The sequence below is a fragment of the Ciona robusta genome, chromosome 13 (genome assembly GCF_009617815.1).
Source record: "Ciona robusta chromosome 13, ASM961781v2".
NCBI lineage: Eukaryota > Metazoa > Chordata > Ascidiacea > Phlebobranchia > Cionidae > Ciona > Ciona robusta.
In genome coordinates, this window is record NC_143247.1 from 3,073,748 (window position 1) to 3,094,804 (window position 21,057).

The 21,057-nt window shown below is 33.5% G+C and overlaps 2 protein-coding genes across 3 annotated transcripts; both read left to right on the plus strand.

Moving 5' to 3' along the window:
• The first annotated feature begins 79 nt into the window (after positions 1–79).
• LOC149725840 (endoplasmic reticulum resident protein 44-like) lies at positions 80–7,984 on the plus strand. Of its 2 annotated transcripts, none has more exons than XM_089891515.1 (12): positions 80–239; positions 584–686; positions 1,114–1,180; positions 1,503–1,658; positions 2,250–2,434; positions 2,673–2,788; positions 3,114–3,171; positions 4,247–4,333; positions 4,753–4,891; positions 5,561–5,702; positions 6,309–6,438; positions 7,019–7,984. In XM_089891515.1, exons 2-12 carry the CDS (start codon positions 636–638, stop codon positions 7,160–7,162), a joined length of 1,275 nt encoding a protein of 424 aa, XP_089747641.1. In that variant the 5' UTR covers positions 80–239; positions 584–635; the 3' UTR covers positions 7,163–7,984. The 2 variants fall into 2 exon arrangements, with proteins under 2 accessions (XP_089747641.1, XP_089747642.1); XM_089891516.1 differs by having other exon boundaries at positions 81–247.
• Positions 7,985–8,957: 973 nt separating this feature from the next.
• LOC149725841 (receptor-interacting serine/threonine-protein kinase 1-like) lies at positions 8,958–20,008 on the plus strand. Its single transcript, XM_089891507.1, has 13 exons — positions 8,958–9,172; positions 10,371–10,566; positions 10,902–11,003; positions 13,745–13,932; positions 14,234–14,283; positions 14,817–14,963; positions 15,634–15,716; positions 16,356–16,400; positions 16,689–16,823; positions 17,084–17,255; positions 17,612–17,725; positions 18,147–18,298; positions 18,598–20,008. Exons 1-13 carry the CDS (start codon positions 9,012–9,014, stop codon positions 18,715–18,717), a joined length of 1,665 nt encoding a protein of 554 aa, XP_089747633.1. The 5' UTR covers positions 8,958–9,011; the 3' UTR covers positions 18,718–20,008.
• The last annotated feature ends 1,049 nt before the right edge of the window (positions 20,009–21,057 follow it).

Below are 21,057 nucleotides of genomic sequence, written 5' to 3' on the forward strand. Positions count from 1 at the left end.
ATTGGAAAGCGAGTTTTTTACCCCGAAATTTCGCTTAGTTTTACGAGAAGTAATATTTAAACAATCTAACGTATTTTCTTGTTTATTTTTTATATTATAGGTCATAGAGAATTCTGTCTGGTCTCAGACAGTCGTTTGTGACTGTATTGGATATTTGTACATGCAATAAATACGAAAATAACCTGCAATATTTGAAATAATTGTCCAAATTCATTGCTTCTTTGTAACCATACTACCAGGTAATCAGGTGTGTATATTATATAATGAATTGCATTATTTAAAGATCCTAATTTAAGTATTATAGGATGAATATAGGTTAAAGTTTTCACACAGCCAGCTTTTGGCTCTTTTTTAGTATTATGAAAAATTACAAATATGTAAAATCAAATTGCAAAGACCCTTGTTATAACATATAAGTCACTGTAATTTAGCCTGATATTTTAATTTAAACACTGTTTATTGTGTATACTTATATGTAGTTAATTTAAATTGTTACAATTTCCTATTTGTGTTCAAGGCCTTAATTTTGTCCAAACTTTATGTTTTTTCAATAAAATCGAAATTTATTATTTTGCATTTTCAGGTATTTTGCTGCCCCACAATATTGTTCAAGAGTTTGATAAATAATTCAAAATATGATGTTTCAAGTAACGAAGAACCTTCTTTCCTCCTTTATTTATTTTATAGTAAGTACCTTATTTAAAGTTATAATCATTATTATGAAAGAGTCTATAAACTGACTTTTGTGGGTAAAATTATTTTTGTTTATAAATATAAAAAGATTCGAAATTCTAGATTCGAAATAAAGTATTCTAGGATATCCTAGAATACCTAATTATTCTGTAATGTGCATCCCTAGTACCTTATTAAAAGTTATATATAATCATTAAAAATATAGGTATAAAAACTGTAAAAATAACCACATTTTGTCACATGACCTAAAAACAATTTAGAAAAGTATGTGTGTAAAAAGAATGTCTTTTAATTGTAACATAATATTCATTCAAAGTTACTGTATTTGGAGAGAAAAAAATATACATGTATATTTATATATACATCAATTGTGTTATGTATATAAGTAAAAAGATTCTTAATTACTGTTTTTGCCTGCAGGTGCTTATTACGCAATGTTCTTGTGAAGTTCTCCAGTTAGACAATACCAATCTTGAATCAACTTTAGGTAAATTTCCTCCAATCATGTTATGAGTAATTCTATCTTCTTCACAAAGCTCACGTTTCTGCTTTTGTTTGTTACCAATAACCAAAGTAACGTGTCTATGCAAACAAGCAGAGCCAAAAGATATTGCATTCGCCACATTAATCAATGAGGTTCCCTATATTTGACTACTATAAGTGTAACTGCATTTTAACAATGTCACCCTTGATTTTGTTAAAAAATGCCAACCAAAAAAAACTAAAAAATGATTTCTTTATGTTTACTTGTACTACTAGTATTGACAACTGTATTTCATAACAACCTGTATGTATGTATTCCTCCACAGCAAACAACCAAGTCGTGTTCGTTAATTTTTACGCGGACTGGTGCAGATTCAGCCAAATGCTTGCCCCAATATTCGAACAAACTGCTGAAAAGATCGCAACCGAATATCCAACCCCAGGGATGGTTACCCTTGCTAAAGTAGATTGTGATAGGCAAGGTAAGAAGTCAAATAAGTATTAGCTGTATCTTGTATGTCTGTATTTGCTGTATAAGTGTAATGATGGTAAATTGGCTGCCATTTTGTGTTCAAAATAAAACAGTGGGTATTAGTATGCATAAGTGTAAGTGTGTGTTATATGGGTAATGTTACTAATGCAATGTTATTAACAATCAGATTAGCTGTATTTCTGTATATGGTGTATAATTGTAATGATGGTAAATTGGCTGCCATTTTGTGTCTAAAATGAAACAGTCGATATGGACGATTATATTAGGTGTATGTATAAGTGTAATTTTAAGAACCAACAATATGTTAAAACAATATGTTTTCTCTGGTGTTTAGGAGTAAGGTGTATACAAAGTTTCACAAAGTATATTGGATTCGCAACGTTAATTAATGAGGTTTACTATGTTTGACAACTATGAGTGTGACTGTATTTTAACAATGTCACCCCAGATTTTCCTAAAGATAAAAAAAGTATTTGTTAAAAACACGATTAGGAAATATGGGATATTATTTGCTAACAGTATCCATTTTACCGCACACTATTATATTTGTCTCATCTTATTAATTTCCATTTTACAACAGGTGGAATCGCCCAGCAATACCACGTTAGTAAATACCCTACTATGAAGTTGTTTTACAATGGTAAACCTGCTAAGCGTGAATATCGGGGTAACCGAACCCCAGATGGTATTGCTGCATTTATAAGGGATCATCTCAAAGATCCAGTGAAAGAATTTGCTAATTTGGACGTCATTTATGAATTGCCGGTAAGTGTATAATGTACATTGTTGCAAAAGATGTATAAAAGACACCCATGTTATATCTCAACAGTTAGCATGAGGTGTATAAATACACCATGTGTGTCTGGTGTATAAAAAGACACCCATGCTATAATTCAACAGTAAGCATGAGGTGTATGAATACCATGTGTGTCTGGTGTATAAGAAGACACCTGTGTTATAACTCGACAGTGAGCATGAGGTTTATAACGTTTTATATTTTCAGCGACAAAAACGAAATGTTGTCGGTTACTTTACATCAAAGGAATCAGAAGAATTTAAAGTTTTTAACAACGTTGCTAAAATACTGAAGGATGATTGTGATTTCCATGCTGGGTTTGGGTATGTGGGCAATATATAATATTATTGTTTTAATGTAATGCTAATATCATTGTGGGCGTATGTGTTTTTGAGCAAGGTGATTAACAGCAATTGCTCCAAACCAGTGGTCTCACTAATCGGCTGTCAAAATTGTCACCCAAAGTTAAAATATTCCCAAATTATTACTCACAAAATTACATACCTGGTTACTTGTAAGCGGCACAAGGTTTAAAATAGAACCCTATAAGGCGAAACAAAGCCCAAACCCAGAAGTTAAAAGATCTTGTTTTTAGTTAATTTAAAATATATATACTGTGGTTGTTTTTAACGTTGAATAAATAAACAGGGAAGTTTCAAAACCTGAAAGAACAACAGGAGACAACATTATATTTAAACCAGATAGTGTAAGTAATATGTGTTTAATATATCTTGGTTCACTATTTTATAGTGTAATATAACATTGAGTATGTGTAACATAGAATATATGTAGGGGTGTATATATTATATGCTTTGTGTTATAATTACTAATTTGGTTTACTATATTATAATACTAGTGTAATATAACATATATTATACATAGCATAAAGTTTGTATTATGTTATTTTTTTATTATATTAGTTCTGTTGCAGCCCGATTTTCTTCATTTTTAAGTTAAATCTTTCCAGTTTGGTCTGAATTTGAATTTAAGATGGTTTTAATTTTCAACCAAATTTTAAAATGAAGACAATTGTGCTATTTATATGGGCTATGATATTGTTTGTATTAAAACTGACCGAAAAATATATGTTTTAAGACTTGTTATATTATGCCTGCATTAGTAACAGCACAGCCATATGCTTTACTGCCAGAATCCTGTTTAAGTTTAACTTAGTCCATGATCTGTTCCATGAAACGTGGTAACTTAATGTACTGTTCTATGAAATGTAATAGACAGGAACAGCTGTAATGTAAAAGAAGGATCCTTGTGTGTAAATGAGCAGTAAATGGACATTTTGGTGTAGTTTTAAGTACTTGCATTTACACTAAAACTAAGATACTGAAGAGTGTAGACACTATTTAACTAAAGTATGATAGACAACTTTTAAATCTCAATATTTGTAATGGTTTTTGATAATTAAGTTTTATTCTACAAATAAAAAAAATATAGAAAATAAGCAAATTCTTGCATTAATATTTTGTTTATTTACCCACAAAGTTACATACGTAGTAACTCATAACCGTCGTAAGTGGGCACAAGGTGTATGAAACAGAATACCTGTGTTATTAGGACTGTCGTTGCTTTGCCACGCAAGGATAAATAAATAAGTTACATACGTGATAACCTCTAAGTTGGCACGAAGTGTATGAAACAGAACACCCGTGTGATAACAACTGTCATTACCCCACCGTGCGAGGATAAATAAGTTACATTCTTAGGAATGTATATATTACATCAAATCTTGAATAAATCCAATTCCTAATTCTGTATATTGTTTATAGGAAGCCCAACCAGAAATGGTGTTTCTCGGTTCTTTAACAAACCAAGATTTACTGCATGCATGGGCTCAGGACAAGTGTGTGCCATTGGTAAGTATTGCTATATATCTAAAAACCTTTCAATACATCTATTTATCACTGCCTCTCTTGCATTTTAAAAAAATGGGTGCCTATATACAAATATACATCTAAAAATACATATATTTTAAATGGATGAGGTGTTACATGTGTGAGTTCAAATATGTTTAGCAATTTCAGCCTCCCTTACATTTTAAAATGTTCAGTGTATTTGTACAAAGGTTTGCCGTCTATTTATACCAAAAAACAACTCCCTAAAACTAAAACCACAACCCCTAAAAAAACATTTTTGAAAATATTTGAAAAAAAAAAATCCTGGCAAGCGGAGAAAAAATAAAAACTTTTTGGCGCGTGTGTAAACTAAAAACAACTTCCTGAAACATAAAAAACCCTATACACACATTTAAATAAAACATTAAATAAACTCCCAGGTTCGAGAGATAACTTTTGCGAACGGGGAAGAGTTGACGGAGGAAGGACTTCCATTTGTCATCCTCTTCCACAAGAAAGAGGACACGGAGTCATTGGAGGCTTATCGAAAGGAAGTCAGTCGTCTCGTTAGTTTCAAAAGTAAGAATTCTTATTGTAGTAGTGGTTACTTGTTTGCATATACTTTAGTATATTATAGTATAGGTAATCCGTAAGTATTAAATATGTGGATACCTAGGTAAAACTCATGTTACAATAGTTATATTTTTTTCCGTATAGTCAGTAGTATGGTGCAATGTATACATTCAATTTGGAATTAAAAACATAGCTATTCAAAATTGGTTTGCCGCATAAGTGTTTCCAAAAATTTACACGTGAAGGATACATATTCTGTTACTTCTGCTACCAGGCATAAAAAATAATCTTTTTTTATCCAAGTTTTTTATTATCTTGTCTGGTATAAAAATGATATTTTATTGCACTCTTAGGCAAGGCTTTATCATGTTTTTACACATTTATTTCACATAGCCAGGGGCGTATCCAGGAATTTATAAATTGGGGGCGCAAGTTTTTGCTTAGAAAATAGGCGAGTATTAAACGTAATGCCTGATAAAATCATACCCCGACTGACATAAATATTAACACACATAATATGAAACGCGTAAGATTGGTTTTAAACTACAATATTACGTCTGCTTTACTATTTTTTAAGAAGAGGGGTTCTAATTTTACGACAAAAAAAATATTGAAAAAAATACACAGCACTTATTGTTCGTTATTCCTTATTTTATTCCCCTTTATCCCGTACAGCCTCGGTTAATTTCCTGGTGGCTGATTGTGAAACTTTCTCCCACCCTCTACACCACCTTGGGAAGTCTGTTAGGGATTGCCCATTAGTTGCCATTGATTCATTCAAACATATGTACATGTTCCCCAACTTTAATGAAATCAAGTAAGTGACTGTTTAATATAATGTATTGAGTGAATGTAACTTGTTTATTCCCGTATTGTCGGGCAACACAGTTATATAAGTTTATAACACAGGTGTTTTGTTTCATATACCTCTTGTTCACCTACCAGTTATCACATATATAACACATATATAACTTTAGTAATTAGTGTCTGGTGTATAAAAAAACACCCATGTTATAACTCGACAGTGAGCATGAGGTGTATGAATACACCATGTGTGTCTGGTGTATAAGAAGACACCCATGTTATAACTCGACAGTGGGCATGAAGTGTATGAATACACCATGTGTGTCTGGTGTGTAAGAAGACACTCATGTTATAACTCGACAGGGAGCATAAGGTGTATGAATACACCATGTGTGTCTGGTGTATAAGAAGACACCCATGTTATAACTCAACAGTGAGCATGAGGTGTATGAATACACCATGTGTGTCTGGTGTATAAGAAGACACCCATGTATAACTCGACAGTGAGCATGAGGTGTATGAATACACCATGTGTATCTGGTGTATTAGAAGACACCCATGTTATAACTCAACAGTGAGCATGAGATATGCACCATTTTCACAACCATATCACCCACAGTACACCAAACAAGTTGAAACAGTTCATTCTTGATCTACAATCTGGTAAACTACACCGTGAGTTCCACCACGGACCTGACCCTCATATACAAGCGTTACCCGAAGATCCATCAGCAGCACCAGTTGTAAACGTGAGTTTCAATTAAACTAAGAATTTAAATATAATATACTACTTTTAAACATTGGTATTATAGGCTAACTAATATACTAGTATATATTATTATTATATATGATATTATGGTGTAACTGCATTTAACAATGTCACCCTACGCCCCAGATTTTACCCTGCTGTTAGGTATCTATACAAACAAGCAGAGCTAAAGTAGATTGCATTCACCACATTATTCAATGAGGTTTCCTATGTTTGACAACTATGAGTGTAACTGCATTTTAACAATGTCATCCCAGATTTTACCCTGCTGTTAGGTATCTATACAAACAAGCAGAGCTAAAGTATATTGCATTCACCACATTATTCAATGAGGTTTCCTATGTTTGACAACTATGAGTGTAACTGCATTTTAACAATGTCATCCCAGATTTTGTTAAAATTGTAAAATAGTGACACCAAGTCTACTTGTAATTGTTTTTATTAAAAACTAGTTAAAGCTAGGTAAAACTGCCCAAAAATTATTAAATTCAGCTTTCAGATCTTTGCAAAATGTAAAATGTTTCTTTCAAACCAGTTTTAACTTGTTTATTCCTGTTCAGGACAACCCTGAAGTAATAAGTGCTGAGGTACAAGCATCAGAAAAACCAGCGGAAGAAGTTGAGACTTCACCACCAGAATCCATTTTCAAACAATTGAAGCCCTCTGAACACCGATATACATTAACAGATAGGGATGAGTTATAACCTTAGTTCATTGCAGTCATAAAAACTAAAAAAATGCCCCAATTGGGTCAAATTCACATAAATAAACCTATTGAATGCAAACTACTGTCTTAATAAAGAAAACGTTAAATTCTGTATTTTGTTTCAACAAAAATGAGCAACAATTTTTACCCAATAATGTAGCGTTACTTTATTCAAGATTTTTACTTAATTTTCAAACTGTTTGAAAATTTTGATTTGTGTTTTTTGTTGGAGTTAGGTTTTTGAGAAACTGTATTTAAAATCTGATTTCTAAAGCTGCACAACAATTAAACATTACATTTCTTATCTTTGTTTTCCATTCAGCCATTTTAAAAAGCAATTATTTTGTTCTGTAAATATCCAAAATTTTAAGCAATAATACATACGTAGTTGAATTGTCACAAATATTACTTTCTGGCTAAATATTCAAAGTTAAATCTATTTGTACCCAACCTTCGCTTTAGTTAACATTGAATGCTAAATTTTCTCTTTTGTTTCGTACTTGAAGCATTTTCTAACTTCATTTTCAATTTGAAGCCATTTTTATTGGGAAATGCCAGTTTTTTCCAGTTAAATCCAGTATTTTTTAAGTTAAGTCCACATTTTTTTCAGTTAAATCCACTTTTTTCCAGTTAAACCAAGTTTTTTTCCAGTTAAATCAACTTTTTTTAGTAAAATCTGGTAAAATTTGAGTTTGGTTGACTTCATTGCAATTGTGTTTCGATATTATTTCCATTTAATTGGGTTTCCATAATTTCAATACTCGGTGATTCTGTGTAGTTGTGCTTGTTATATTTTCTGGTAATAAACTATTTATACGAATTTCTTTGTAGCTATCAGATTTCTTTGTCATTATTAGAGGTGTCAAGTAATAACATGGGAGTCCTCTTATACACCAGACACACATAGTGCATTCATACACCTTATGCTCACTGTCGAGTTATAACATTGGTGTCTTTTTATACACCAGACACACATGGTGTATTCATACACCTCATGCTTACTGTCGAGTTATAACATGGGTGTCTTATTATACACCAGACACACATAGTTTATTCAAACACCTCAAACTCACTATTAAGTTATAACACAGGTGTTCTGTTTCGTGCTCGTTAACGAGTTACCACGTATGCAACTTTGTGGGTAATTAGTTTTTAGGGGGGAAATCTATTTCTTTTGTTCTGGCGAAACAAAAACTACCGGCCCTACATTATGATCCAACGTCACTTACTTAAACTCCCCTTAATTGCACTTTAAATATTTCGTCTTGTTTTGCAATAATATTACATAAGTGTCCACTCAGGTCACTTTACAATTACTTGCCCCCCGAAAGCCATATGGCCATTACGTCATCGGGGGCTTTCCCGTTTTTTTATCGGGTGGATTCCCCAAAATAAAGCACCGTCAATCAGATCGTTCTTAGCTCGTCTAAAAATCAACTAAAAGCACCAAATTAAGTAAGATTTTGAAGAGAAAATGACAAAAGTTTTATTTACCTGTCTGCTGTATATGGTCTGTTATAGATTAGTTTAAAAATAATGCCAGTACAGTACGTTGTAATCGTTTATTTTAGCGTAGAAAATGCAGACGATTTAGTCAAGTAATATAACAGATATTACGCGACTTTATTTTGTTGTCTGAGTACAATAATAAAGACTTGCTTGATGTAATTTAAATAAAAAAAATCGTTAAAACAAGTTTTATTATAACATTCTACAATGCAATAATTAAAAATTCTAGTGTTTTTATAATTTTGATTTTTGCTTTCAAATTAAAAAAAAAAAACTTTCTTTTTTTCGTATGCAATCAATTCATTTCCACCCACAGTGTTTTAATGTAAATAATAAATATGGCTAGTCCGACGGATATTGCAAAATTTAACTACAAAGATTTTTCCGAGAAGAAAATTCTCGGAGAGGGGTCTTTTAACCAAGTTTATCAAGTGTACAATCCTTATATTGGGAACTGTGTTGTGAAGATCGTATCACGATGTTTCTATGGACAAGAGAGGTTTGGAATTATTTTATTTCTATGTATATGCAATACAAATTATTTTATTACTTTGTTTTGCATATACATAAATTAAACACATGGAGCTATACAGAGAAGACGGAAAAATTTTTCCGCTAGGAGGCGATGACAAATTCGTTTCTCTATTTTATGAGGAGCAGTTAGTTTATACACATAAGATATAAACCCCCCTAACCCCTAACACTAACCACTAACCCCTAACACTAACCCTTAACACTAACCCCTAACACTAACCCCTAACCCCTAACCCCTAACTCCTAACCCCTAACCCCTAACCCCTAACCCCTAACACTAACCCCTAACCCCAAACTCGTCAAACAAAAAAAACTTGAAAAAAAATATAAAAAAAGTATTCCACTGTGCGGGACTCGAACCCGGTAAAAATGAAACAAAGAGAGTTTGTGACCGCACGCAAACCGCTACACCACAGACTCGACGACAGTAAACACAACGAAAGAGCGTATATAACCGACCTAATGTGGGAAATATGTTCTTACTAGTGTTTTATGTATTTAGAAAGGTATTTTTATTATTTAATTAATTTGTTTTACACTTATTAACACTTTGTAGTGCTGTTTTGTTCGTTTTTCCGTATTTTTTAATTTAAATAATTACCGCCTCTAGCGGAAAAAATTTTCCGTCTTCTTTGTATAGTCCCATGTAAATTAAACACGAAAATTTAGTGTTCCTATTTATTAAGTTGAAAATAACAAAATTGTCTTTTTTTCAATAAATATCACTATTTATTGTTATTACCAGAAAAGGTGGGCTTAAATTTCGTTAACTTAAAACAACAATATTAAGTAAACATTGGTAATGTTATATTATTAGACCATGTGTGGCTGGTGTTTGAAAAGACGCTTAAAATAGAGCAAAAGGTGTAAAAAAGCATTAAGCGTGTTTTAACATCAATAAGCAATAAGCAGGTTGAATTTAAAAGAACAGATTAATGAAACATGCAAACAGTGTAATGGTCACGCCTTTTATCCAAAACATTATTTCTTTCTTTTTTATCAATAAGCGTGTTTGTTAACAACTGTTGTTTTACCGTTACTACTTTCCGTCTTTTCGCTTTTGTCAACTCTCTTGTTCTTCGTTATCGTGACCGAAAAGACGAAATAAATTTCATTCATTCATTCAAAAAATTCATACAGCAACTAATAATTCCATCCCACAGAGAGAAAAACTTGTTGTTAAAAGAAGCAGCCGACATGCAAAGAGTCCGTCATGAACACCTTCTACCGTTATTGGGGGTGGTTATGGAACCGGAGCATCTATGTCTTGTGTTTGATGTGGCAGATAATGGATCACTGCTGCATGCTTTACAAAGGATTCAGATTCCATGGTCGATTAAGAACATGAATGCTTATCAGGTTAATTTACTGGTTAACTTTGCAACTGGTTAACTTTGCAATTAGTTTAAATGGTAAACTGTGTAACTGGTTTGTGGTAAATGCAATATACTTTGGCTCTGCTTGTTTATATAAACACGAAACAGCAGGGTAAAACTAGGGTGACAAAACATGTCAAAATACAATTACTGTCGTTCTCTTCCGCACCTTTTATCCATGGCGTGTCTTAATTACTGTCAGTTTAATATTGATTCCATTCTCTTCAGTTTTTAATAATATGACCTTGGAAATTTTTAGGAAGATAAAAAAATGATGTTATGATAATAATTTAATGAATTAAATTTCCAACCACGCAGGTTATCCTGGCAGTATGCTTTCTACACGAACAAGATGATCAAATTGTTCACAGGAATTTAAAAACATCCAATGTCCTGCTAGACGCAGAGTTTAATGCAAAGGTAGGTAAACTGATTCCATATTATTCAAAGTTTAATGTTTATATAAGTTGTATTGCAAAGTACAGGTTATATTTATAATTAAAGGTGAGGTCCTACAGTATGGTATGCCATAGGGCCTGAGATTTAAGCCAGAGTTGGCCCATTATTCCAAAATTGTATAATATGCGCATTCTTTTCTATCTGGGTGAGGTCATACTACAATGCTTGTAATGGGATCTGGGATTTAGGCCAAAGTTGGTCCATTAACCCAACACCCAGGGTGTTACAACCCGTTAGTGACCGCTAGGTTGAAACAATGTTCTTTAGGTGTCTTGCCTAAGCACAAACACGCCATCAGTATCGAGCATTGAGCTAGATATCTTTTGGTTACAATGCATGTTTTAGACTAAATGTTCTCTAAAGTTAACAGGGCCAGATTAAATATTAACTTTCATATTTACTCTTATGTTATGTGTATTGTATATGTCATATGCACTGTATAAGAATTTAATGTGTACGAAAACACGCACGTAAGAAATAACAGTTTTCAGTGTGCGTTTTCGAGACATTTTTTTATTACTGTACTTGTATATATGTCTATAGTTATACACCATATAAGACAGAAACCACCATAATAAATACCAGCATGCAGCATGTGTTTCATGCAGACGTCTGCACCATGCATAGCTATGGTAGTGGGTTGCAACTTGAATGTCTCAATAACAGAATACACGCTTGTCTCTTGAGACAGGAAGTTATATTTGCCAGAGTACCAAGGCTTGTATGAGGAAGCTATTCAAACAGTCATGTTATTAATGTTAGCGCGTTCAGAGGCGGTACATTTACCTTGCATTTTTTTAAATTTTTTAAAGCCTAAAACAGCACTTTTTGACTGAATCCGTTTAGATTTGTAAATAGAAATAGTAAATAAAAAAAAACAACATTAAAAAAAACAGTTTCTTACTCCAAAAAGGATGTTACAATTCATTTTAAAACACGATCAGGATATTTGGATATTATGTGCTTAAGGTGTCCCATCTTTTCCCACTCTACTATAATTATATATTTCATAATGCCACTTTTTTTGGTTTCATTTTCTATTTTAGATTCATCACATTCTTATATATGTGTAATCTAAAGCTTATGTCAAAACTGCTTGAATGGTTTTTACTACAATTATACCAATGTAGATTAACCGAATATGGTCTTTCATGCTGGTTATATATATATATATAACAGTAGGTATATATATTAATATTACCTATATATAACAGTAGTTATATATATTTTCTTATAAATAACGGTAGTTATATATAAGCAAAGTCTATAGTCTATACAATACTGTACTTATTTTTAAAAAATTGCTGTATTTTTCAAGTCTGCATTTTTTGAAATATTGTTGTTTTTTTTCCTAAGAAATATTCTTTTGTGACTAACATTCCTTTTTGACTTTGTTTTAACAACAAGACCTATAAAACATACCACCAAAGTTACCACGTGTAACTTTATGGGTGATTAATTTTAAGAGGTTTTTTCATATTGTTTAAATGTATGGCTGACAATTTAGACAACCCATAAGTTATAATACTATGGATTGGATTTTGGGATTTGTTTTAGAGGTTAGGGGTTGGTTTGAAAACATGCAATACCTAAGACAAGCCATAAGGGGCTACTTGGTTGGAGAAATTGTCATTGAGTGTATGGTGTCCCTGTATATAGACATTGTATTTTAAGTAGTAGCACCACATATGGGCATTGTATAATAACATTTGTAGAGTTATCACAAGTTATTTCAAGTAACAATGTACGTTGCCCTTTTGATGTGTATAGGTGAAAACACAAAACAAACACTGTCCTATTTACCCACAAACCACAAATTTTATACGAAAGGTTTTATGGTAATTTGGCTTCAATATCGTTAATGTAACAAGCGTTTAACAGCTGTTTTAATAATCATGGTCATTCAATTCAATTGTTTAATAGCTTTAATGTTCCATAGATGCTTAAAACACGAGTTTAATAGTCAGTGGTCAGTTTCAATTTAAATTTATAAGATCTATAAAGATGGTTTTATTTTTTAATTCCGAAGCATTTGAAAATGGGGACAATTGTGTTATATATAATGTGAGCTGTAGTGTTTGTATTGAGACTTTAATATACCTCTTCCAATTCTCTCTTAGTAAAATGTTGCTAAATTAATATATAAATTTTACTATTGGTTGTTGGATGTTTAAGTTCATTGGAAAATAACATCTTCACTTTTTCAATATACAAATACAAACTGATGTTATCTTAAACAGGACGGTTGGTATAAGGTGTATGATTACACCATGTGTGTTTATATCATATTACAAAACACCTGACACTCAATACCAAATTCTATACACTGTGGCAAAGTTGTTAAGAACCTCCATATTACTTCTAAACTGATCCCCAATGTTACACTTACGCAATACGTTACAGATTAACAAACCCCATATACCATTTACATGTGTTGGATATTTAAATGGGCTGCAATATAAGACATCTTTAAATATTTATGACATCGATTTATTGGCAATATATTCGAAGTGATAGTAAAACAAGGTCTATATTCACTGCAAGTTTTACAACAATATCATTATAAACATCACACACGCACCCACAATGGTAGCAGCGGCGAGTCTTGAACCCATAACCTCTAGGTTGGAGGCAGGTGCTAACCACTGTTCCACAGCACCAGCCTCTGAATACAAATTAACAAAACCAAACATTATTTACAGGTCTGTGACTTCGTTCTTCCAAACCGGTTTCAGTGGATCTCCCAAGCCACCCAACAACGAGATAGAACGGGCCGCTACCGTAGGCAGGGTCCCACCAAGCAGAGAAACGGATCTGAAATTGCGTTTCTTGCCCCAGAAGCGATTAAAAACATAAATGCAAAACCAGACCCCGCTTTCGATGTATATTCGTAAGTATTTTTATAATAAATTTTAATTGCTAGCGTTTAAAGGGTGGTGTTTTAATTATTTAGTAAAATCTAGAATAACTGTTAAAATGCAGTTACAGTTACACTTATAGTTGTCAAACATAAGGAACCTCATTGATTAATGTGGTGAATGCAATATACTTTGGCTCTGCTTGTTTGTATATACACATAACAGCAGGGTAAAAGCTAGGGTGACTTTGTTAAAATTTAATTGTTTTAGGGTTTAAAAATACCACAGTAATACCACATACCACACAAGCTTTACATTAATATATAATTACAGCTATGGTGGAATATTAAAGGAGTTACTTACAGGGAAACAACCGTTTACAGGTAAAAATATTATTTCATATATAATTAGAATAATAATAATGATGACTTTTGTTTGTAATATGAGTGACAGAAACGATTGCAAACAATATATATATATATGTTAGAAATCAGACATTACATTGAGTTCACAAAACATGTGTTACTTTTGAGCAGAATGTATATCTTTATATAAATAGCATCCACAAAGTTAATTTCTGCTAACTCGTAAGTGTGCACAAGATGTATAAAACAGAACACCCATGTTATAACGCCTGTCATTTGCAACCATGCAAGGATAAATATGTTACATATTTGGTAGATGCTAACCGTGCACGAAATGTATGAAACAGAACACTTGTGTTATAACAACTGTAGTTGCCCTGCCACGTGAGGATAAATAAGTTACATATGTGGTAACTTGTAAGTGGGCACGAGGTGTATGAAACAGAACACCCGTGTTATAACGACTATCGTTGATCCGCCACGCAAGAATAAATAAGTTACATTCATATTTATCCTTTATACACAATAAATTATTTGTTTATACATTCTAGATAAAACAACAAAAGAAGTATTTGAATACATCGCGAACGGCAACTCTATGCCCATTGGCGAGCTACTGCCTGGCCATCCTCCTGAGTTGGTGGAATTAATGAGGGAAACTTTAAAAAGTGAACCACACGACAGACCCCTTTCTTCAGGTATGCTAAATGAATGAATGTAAAAAACGACAGTTGTTATAACAAAATTGAAGGAAATATAAAACCATATCCTAATGACTACCATAGACCGTTGTTAATTGTTTAAAACACGATCAGGATATTTAGATATTATGTGATAAAGGTGTCCTGTCTTTCTCCACCCTACTATATAATATGGGGTAACATTGCTAAAATACATTAAAACCCATTGACCTATAACAATATATTCAGTTAAATCATATATTTTTGTTATTAGTAAATGGTGGGTGGTAATGCTGTTTCCAATTTAAAAGTGTGGTTTTATTTTTAATGCCTAAACTGGTGTTTGTTTTCTAATTTTCTATTATACTCTTCCCTGAATCCATGGTGGCCTGGCTCTAATTTGCTTGAGGACTTTACCCATATAGAATAGAACAAGCTATAGTTTATTGTTAATGGGGATGTGCATATACAATGTTGGATAAGAGCAACAGGCCAGCTTTGGCCGAATTCCCATGCCGGTCACACTGTAGGACCTCCTGCATAAACAAAGGAATGTCCTTATACAATGTTGGATAAATAGGCGAACCCAGATCTAATTTTAGACCTCACTCATATAGAATAGCACATAATAATATATACAATAGTTATTTTTCAGTAAAATATAAGTCTCTGTTTTTACTTTACACAGAGGTTTTGCGTCGCATTCAAATTATCCACGAAACAACAAAACATGAGGTTCCGCAAGATCTTAAAACTTGTAAACAATCATATGTAAGTTGGTATGTTGTATGTATAACATATATGTGGTACATTCGATATATGCTTCATGTTCATGATCCTATCAAATGTATGAATAGGCTAAGACTTTTACTGTAATGTAAAAGGTATAAACATAACTGTGTATGGGTCAAAATTACCTTTATACATATGTATGTATAAATGAATAGAACTTATTTATCCTCGAGTGGCGGGGCAACGACAGTCATTATAACACGGGTGTTCTGTTCTTACACCTCGTGCCAGCTTACAAGTTAGCACATATGTAACTTATTTATCCTTACATGGTGGGGCAATGACAGTCATTATAACTTGGGTGTTCTGTTTCATACACTTAGTGCTGGCTTACAAGTTACCATGTTTGTAACTTAGTGTTCTGTTGTATACACCTTGTGCCCACTTGCAAGTTACCACATATCTAACTTTGTGGATTATTTACTTATATGTTGGATATTGTCATATTGTATGGCAACTTAGACTTATAGCAATTGCTGTTAAGAGTCTTTTCTAAGGACACATACGCCTACAATGGTAGCAGCGGCAAGTCTTAAACCGTACATAGATTAGATGATAAAATATACACTTACAAAAGCAGTTTTTAAATTTTTTTTTAAAACTGTGCATTTATTACAGAAAAAATACACGGTTGTTCGTAAACTGCGCCAACCTCCACAAGGGGTATGTAATAATGCAGCATTGTTAAGTAACTATGGTAACTATATATATATATACCTATATTTATGTACTTGGCAAATATACTATTCTATTTAAGTTATACTTCAAATTTAGCCTACTTTTTGTGAGTCCAGATATTTTTACAGCCATCAAAGTTCATTAAGCTCAAATTTAGGTTACTTTTGGTGAATTGTACTATTTTTACAGCATCCAAAAGTCATTAGGCTCAAATTTAGGCTACTCTTGGTGAACTTTACCCCACCACTCTCTTATTAGTACATCATTTTACAGCAATTAAAAACTTTTGAAGAGAACAATACTTTAAACAAACCATCGAACGAGCGAAACGTGGTTGGTCAGGTCATGGCTTCCTCAGCTAAACCTGCTACTTCATCAAGCTCTGGGATACAATATGGAGCCCAACCGGTATTAATATTGTTTCTAATAATATTGTTTCTATGGTTTAAGGGTAATAATATAGTTTCTATGGTTTAAGGGTATTGTTTCATAGGGGGGAAGACAGTCATTATAGCACAGGTGTTTTTTTTCATACACCTCATGCCAACTTACATTTCATTGGACAAAAATGTCCAAAAATTTTAAACCAGAAAGGCCCACTTGGAATAGAATATTCTTTTTTTGTAATTTATTGTTAAACCCTTAATTTTCAAAATATTTGAAACCAGGAAGGTGAATCTGAAGAAGATGAAACGAAACCACAAAGCTACATCGGGCATGCTCAAGATCTCGGAGTTGGGGCACAACCAATTCCACAATATTCATCATCACTAGGGGCAGCCATGAGCCCACCACCAGGGGCAGCAATGAGCCCACCACTGGGGGCACAAGGGAGACAAAGTACTTAGTTATAATAGGACATATATAATACTGTAATAAAACCCTGATCTGGTGCTCATAGAGTAGAATGACGTTTCCTGTGTAAATAAATCCAGTAAGGACCTGGTAAGACACCTAAGGGAATAATATTTAAATCCTGTTTTTTAAAACAATAAACAACGGTCTATGGGATTCGTGGGGATATGGTTTATAATCCTTTGAACTTTTTTTGTTTACCACTGAATGGGTCTAGAAAATGAAAAAAGAATGTGTCTTATCTTCCCTATATATGTACTGTATATATGTATTTTGTGGTAAAGATGTCCCGTCTCCCCCACCCTACTATATTTCAACATAACTTTGTATTTATTCTACAGCTATCACAACTGAAAACATAGGCGGTTCCACCTCGATAAGAATAGATGTTAACACCAACCATAATGGCCCAGTAAACCCCACACCACAGGATTTCACCATAGTGAGAGCATTGAGTAAGTACTTGGTTAATTTTGATGTTTGTGGTAATGTAGATTGAATAATGTGGTAAGTGAATATTTTTCTAATATAGAGGTCACTGGGTTTGAGGTCTGTCGCTGTTACCATTGTTGGCGTATGTGTTCTTGAGCAAGACAATTAATGGCAATTGCCCCCAAATTGTCAGCTGTACAGAAAAACAATCACCAACAAAGTTACATATGTGGTAACACATAAGCGGGCACAAGGTGTACGAAACAGAATATCTGTGTTAACTGGTGTAGCCCCACCACACTAGGATAAACAAGTTACATTCATTATTACGTGCTTATATATATATTTATAGAAGTTGTCTGGATGTTGGGGTAATAGATGACTGAAGCCCCGGTCCTTTCAAAAAGGCCCATATAGAATAGAAATAACAGAATTCCATTTCAGGTTCAAATCGTATACTGAGTAAGACAGACATGATATTCGTTGCATCGAAGATGGATAACAGATTCAAACTTTTTGCTAGAATGATGGAACTTGAAGATTCAGTCATCGAACATGTTCGCTACAATAATGAGAAATATGGGCTGGAGGAAATTGTAAGTTGTTTGGTTCTTAATGAGAAATAAATACGTTACATACGTGGTAACTCGTAAGCGGGCACAAGGTGTATGAAACAGAACAACCGTGTTATAACGACTGCCGTTGCCCCGCCATGCGAAGATAAATATTGGGATTAATAAGTTACTTTCATTTATTTAAGTGGGCAACAAGTTAAATACATGGTAACTTGTAAACAGGCACAAGGTGTATGAAACAGAACACTCACGTTATAGCAACTGCTACTAAAATGAATAAGTTGCATTCATTCATAATTTAAAATCATTTATTATCCCAGGTGTACCAACTTATACAACGTTGGGTTCGTGGCAAAGGAGGCCAGGTGTTGGTGCAAAACATGGCGCAGGTGCTAGTGGATGCTGGTTTTCAGCATATTGCTCAACTATTAGAACCTTGAACTTATGCTAACTGTGTAAAAAATGTTTATGGTTCCAATATATATATAATAGTCAGAATATATCGTTGGATTGTTATAAATAATAGAGTGGGGAAAGATGATACACCTTTTCGTTCTATTTTCTCGTCCCAATTAGAAGTAAACAATGAACATTCAAAGAATTATTAAACCGTATCCTCACGACTCCCATAGACTGTTGTGAATTGTTTAAAACATATCAGGATATTTGAATATTATGTGCTAAAGGTGTCCTATCTTTCCCCATAGTACTATATAAAGTACAGACATAATGGTCCATATATATGGTAAGGTTGAAATAAGTAAAGCCATTTTCAGTGATAGTAATTGATTATTTTAACTTCGAACATTACTTAAAATATGGTTTAGTTTTCAAACTCGAAAAGAATATTGAACGCCACTCAAAGTATATGGTTTTAGAATTTTAAACCGAAACATTTAGGATGAAAGCAGTTTTATCATAAATATATGCTCTGTTATGCTTTTTATGGGCTGTAATATTTGAAAATCCTTGTTTTGTGCTTGTAAGACTTTATAAATACTTTAAAGTGCAGACACATTCTCGTATAAAAAACCATGTTGACAAGACATTCTGTACATTGTTTCTTTTTGCAATGTGAATTTATAATTTTAACGCCCGTTTATAATTTTAATGTCAATTTATATTATTTCTGATGTATATGCGCAAAACGTGGGGTAGTTTTATTGGCCCTGAAATTTCCTTTTTCTGCATTGTTTGGTTAACATTACAACCTATATAGTAATATGTTTTATGCAGTTGCAATTCTAAATTTGAATGTGTCATATTTACAAAAGTGAAATACTATACTGCATAAGTCCTAAATGAACACTTAAATAGTTTATAAATAATATACAAATGAATGTAACTTAGTTTTCCTTGTGTGGCCGGAAAACGACAGTTGTTAAACATGGGTGTTCTGTTTCATACACCTTGTTCCATATATATACATGTGAAAAAATGTATGTTGTACTGTGGGTATGATGGATACTGTTAGCATATATATGCCTTATTTTCTAATCATGTTTGAACAATCAATGATGATATTTTAGAGTCCTGAGAATATGGTTTTACAATTGTGTAAATAACCTTTGTTTACTACCAAATGGGACGATAAAAGTTAATGAAAACATGAACCATCTTACCCTACCCTACTATGTTTAAATAGGGATGTGTTTTAAGTTCAATTTATCGGTTGCTATGTTGTTGTAAAGTTCATTTTTTAACTTGTAAATAAAGAAAACATGTTTGCCACTCTGTATTATTTGCTGAAGACATCTAAAAGCTTGGTTAAAATTCTTGTTTTATGTAAATATGTAAAAGGGGGTAGGGGCTAGAGGCTAGGGGGCTAAGGGCTGAGGAATGGGGGCTAAGGGCTGAGGAATGGGGGCTAAGGGCTGAGGAATGGGGGCTAAGGGCTGAGGAATGGGGGCTAAGGGCTGAGGAATGGGGGCTAAGGGCTGAGGAATGGGGGCTAAGGGCTGAGGAATGGGGGCTAAGGGCTGAGGAATGGGGGCTAAGGGCTGAGGAATGGGGGCTAAGGGCTGAGGAATGGGGGCTAAGGGCTGAGGAATGGGGGCTAAGGGCTGAGGAATGGGGGCTAAGGGCTGAGGAATGGGGGCTAAGGGCTGAGGAATGGGGGCTAAGGGCTGAGGAATGGGGGCTAAGGGCTGAGGAATGGGGGCTAAGGGCTGAGGAATGGGGCTAGGGGTTTTGGGGGGTGATGGGTTAAGATTTGTTTACCTTCACCAAATTTTCGTGTGATCAGAGGTTATATTCATCGTTTGCTTGCAATAATTGCTTTCGTATTACAATAAAGTCCAATTGAGTTAATATTAGCGGGTTTTAGGGGTTAGTGGTTACTGGTTAAGGGTTAGGAGTTGTAAATGGTTAGGGGTTAGGGTTTTTGGGGGTTAGGGGTTAAAATTTATTTATCGAGTGCTTTCACTAAATTTTCGTATGTTCAAGGCATTTATCGTTTGTTTGCAATAATTGCCTTCGCATTTACAATAAAGTCCAATTGAACTAATATTAGGGGGTTTTAGGGGTTAGTGGTTATTGGTTAGGGGTTAGGAGTTGTAAATGATTAGGGGTTAGGGGTTTTTGGGGGTTGGGGGTTAAAATTTATTTATCGAGTGCTTTCACTAAATTTTCGTGTGTTCAAGGCATTTATCGTTTGCTTGCAATAATTGCCTTCGCATTTACTATAAAGTCCAATTGAGCTAATATTAGGGGGTTTTAGGGGTTAGTGGTTTTTGGTTAGGGGTTAGGAGTTGTAAATGGTTAGGGGTTAGGGTTTTTTT

Excerpts from the sequence above, each read along its gene's own strand:
- LOC149725841 (XM_089891507.1), top strand. The coding sequence starts at position 9,012 with ATGGCTAGTCCGACGGATATTGCAAAATTTAACTACAAAGATTTTTCC. Across the intron at positions 11,004-13,744 it reads ACGCAGAGTTTAATGCAAAG|GTCTGTGACTTCGTTCTTCC; the intron begins GTAGGTAAACTG and ends CATTATTTACAG. Across the intron at positions 15,717-16,355 it reads AAACTTGTAAACAATCATAT|AAAAAATACACGGTTGTTCG; the intron begins GTAAGTTGGTAT and ends CATTTATTACAG.
- LOC149725840 (XM_089891515.1), top strand. The coding sequence starts at position 636 with ATGATGTTTCAAGTAACGAAGAACCTTCTTTCCTCCTTTATTTATTTT. Across the intron at positions 1,659-2,249 it reads AGTAGATTGTGATAGGCAAG|GTGGAATCGCCCAGCAATAC; the intron begins GTAAGAAGTCAA and ends ATTTTACAACAG. Across the intron at positions 3,172-4,246 it reads TTATATTTAAACCAGATAGT|GAAGCCCAACCAGAAATGGT; the intron begins GTAAGTAATATG and ends TATTGTTTATAG.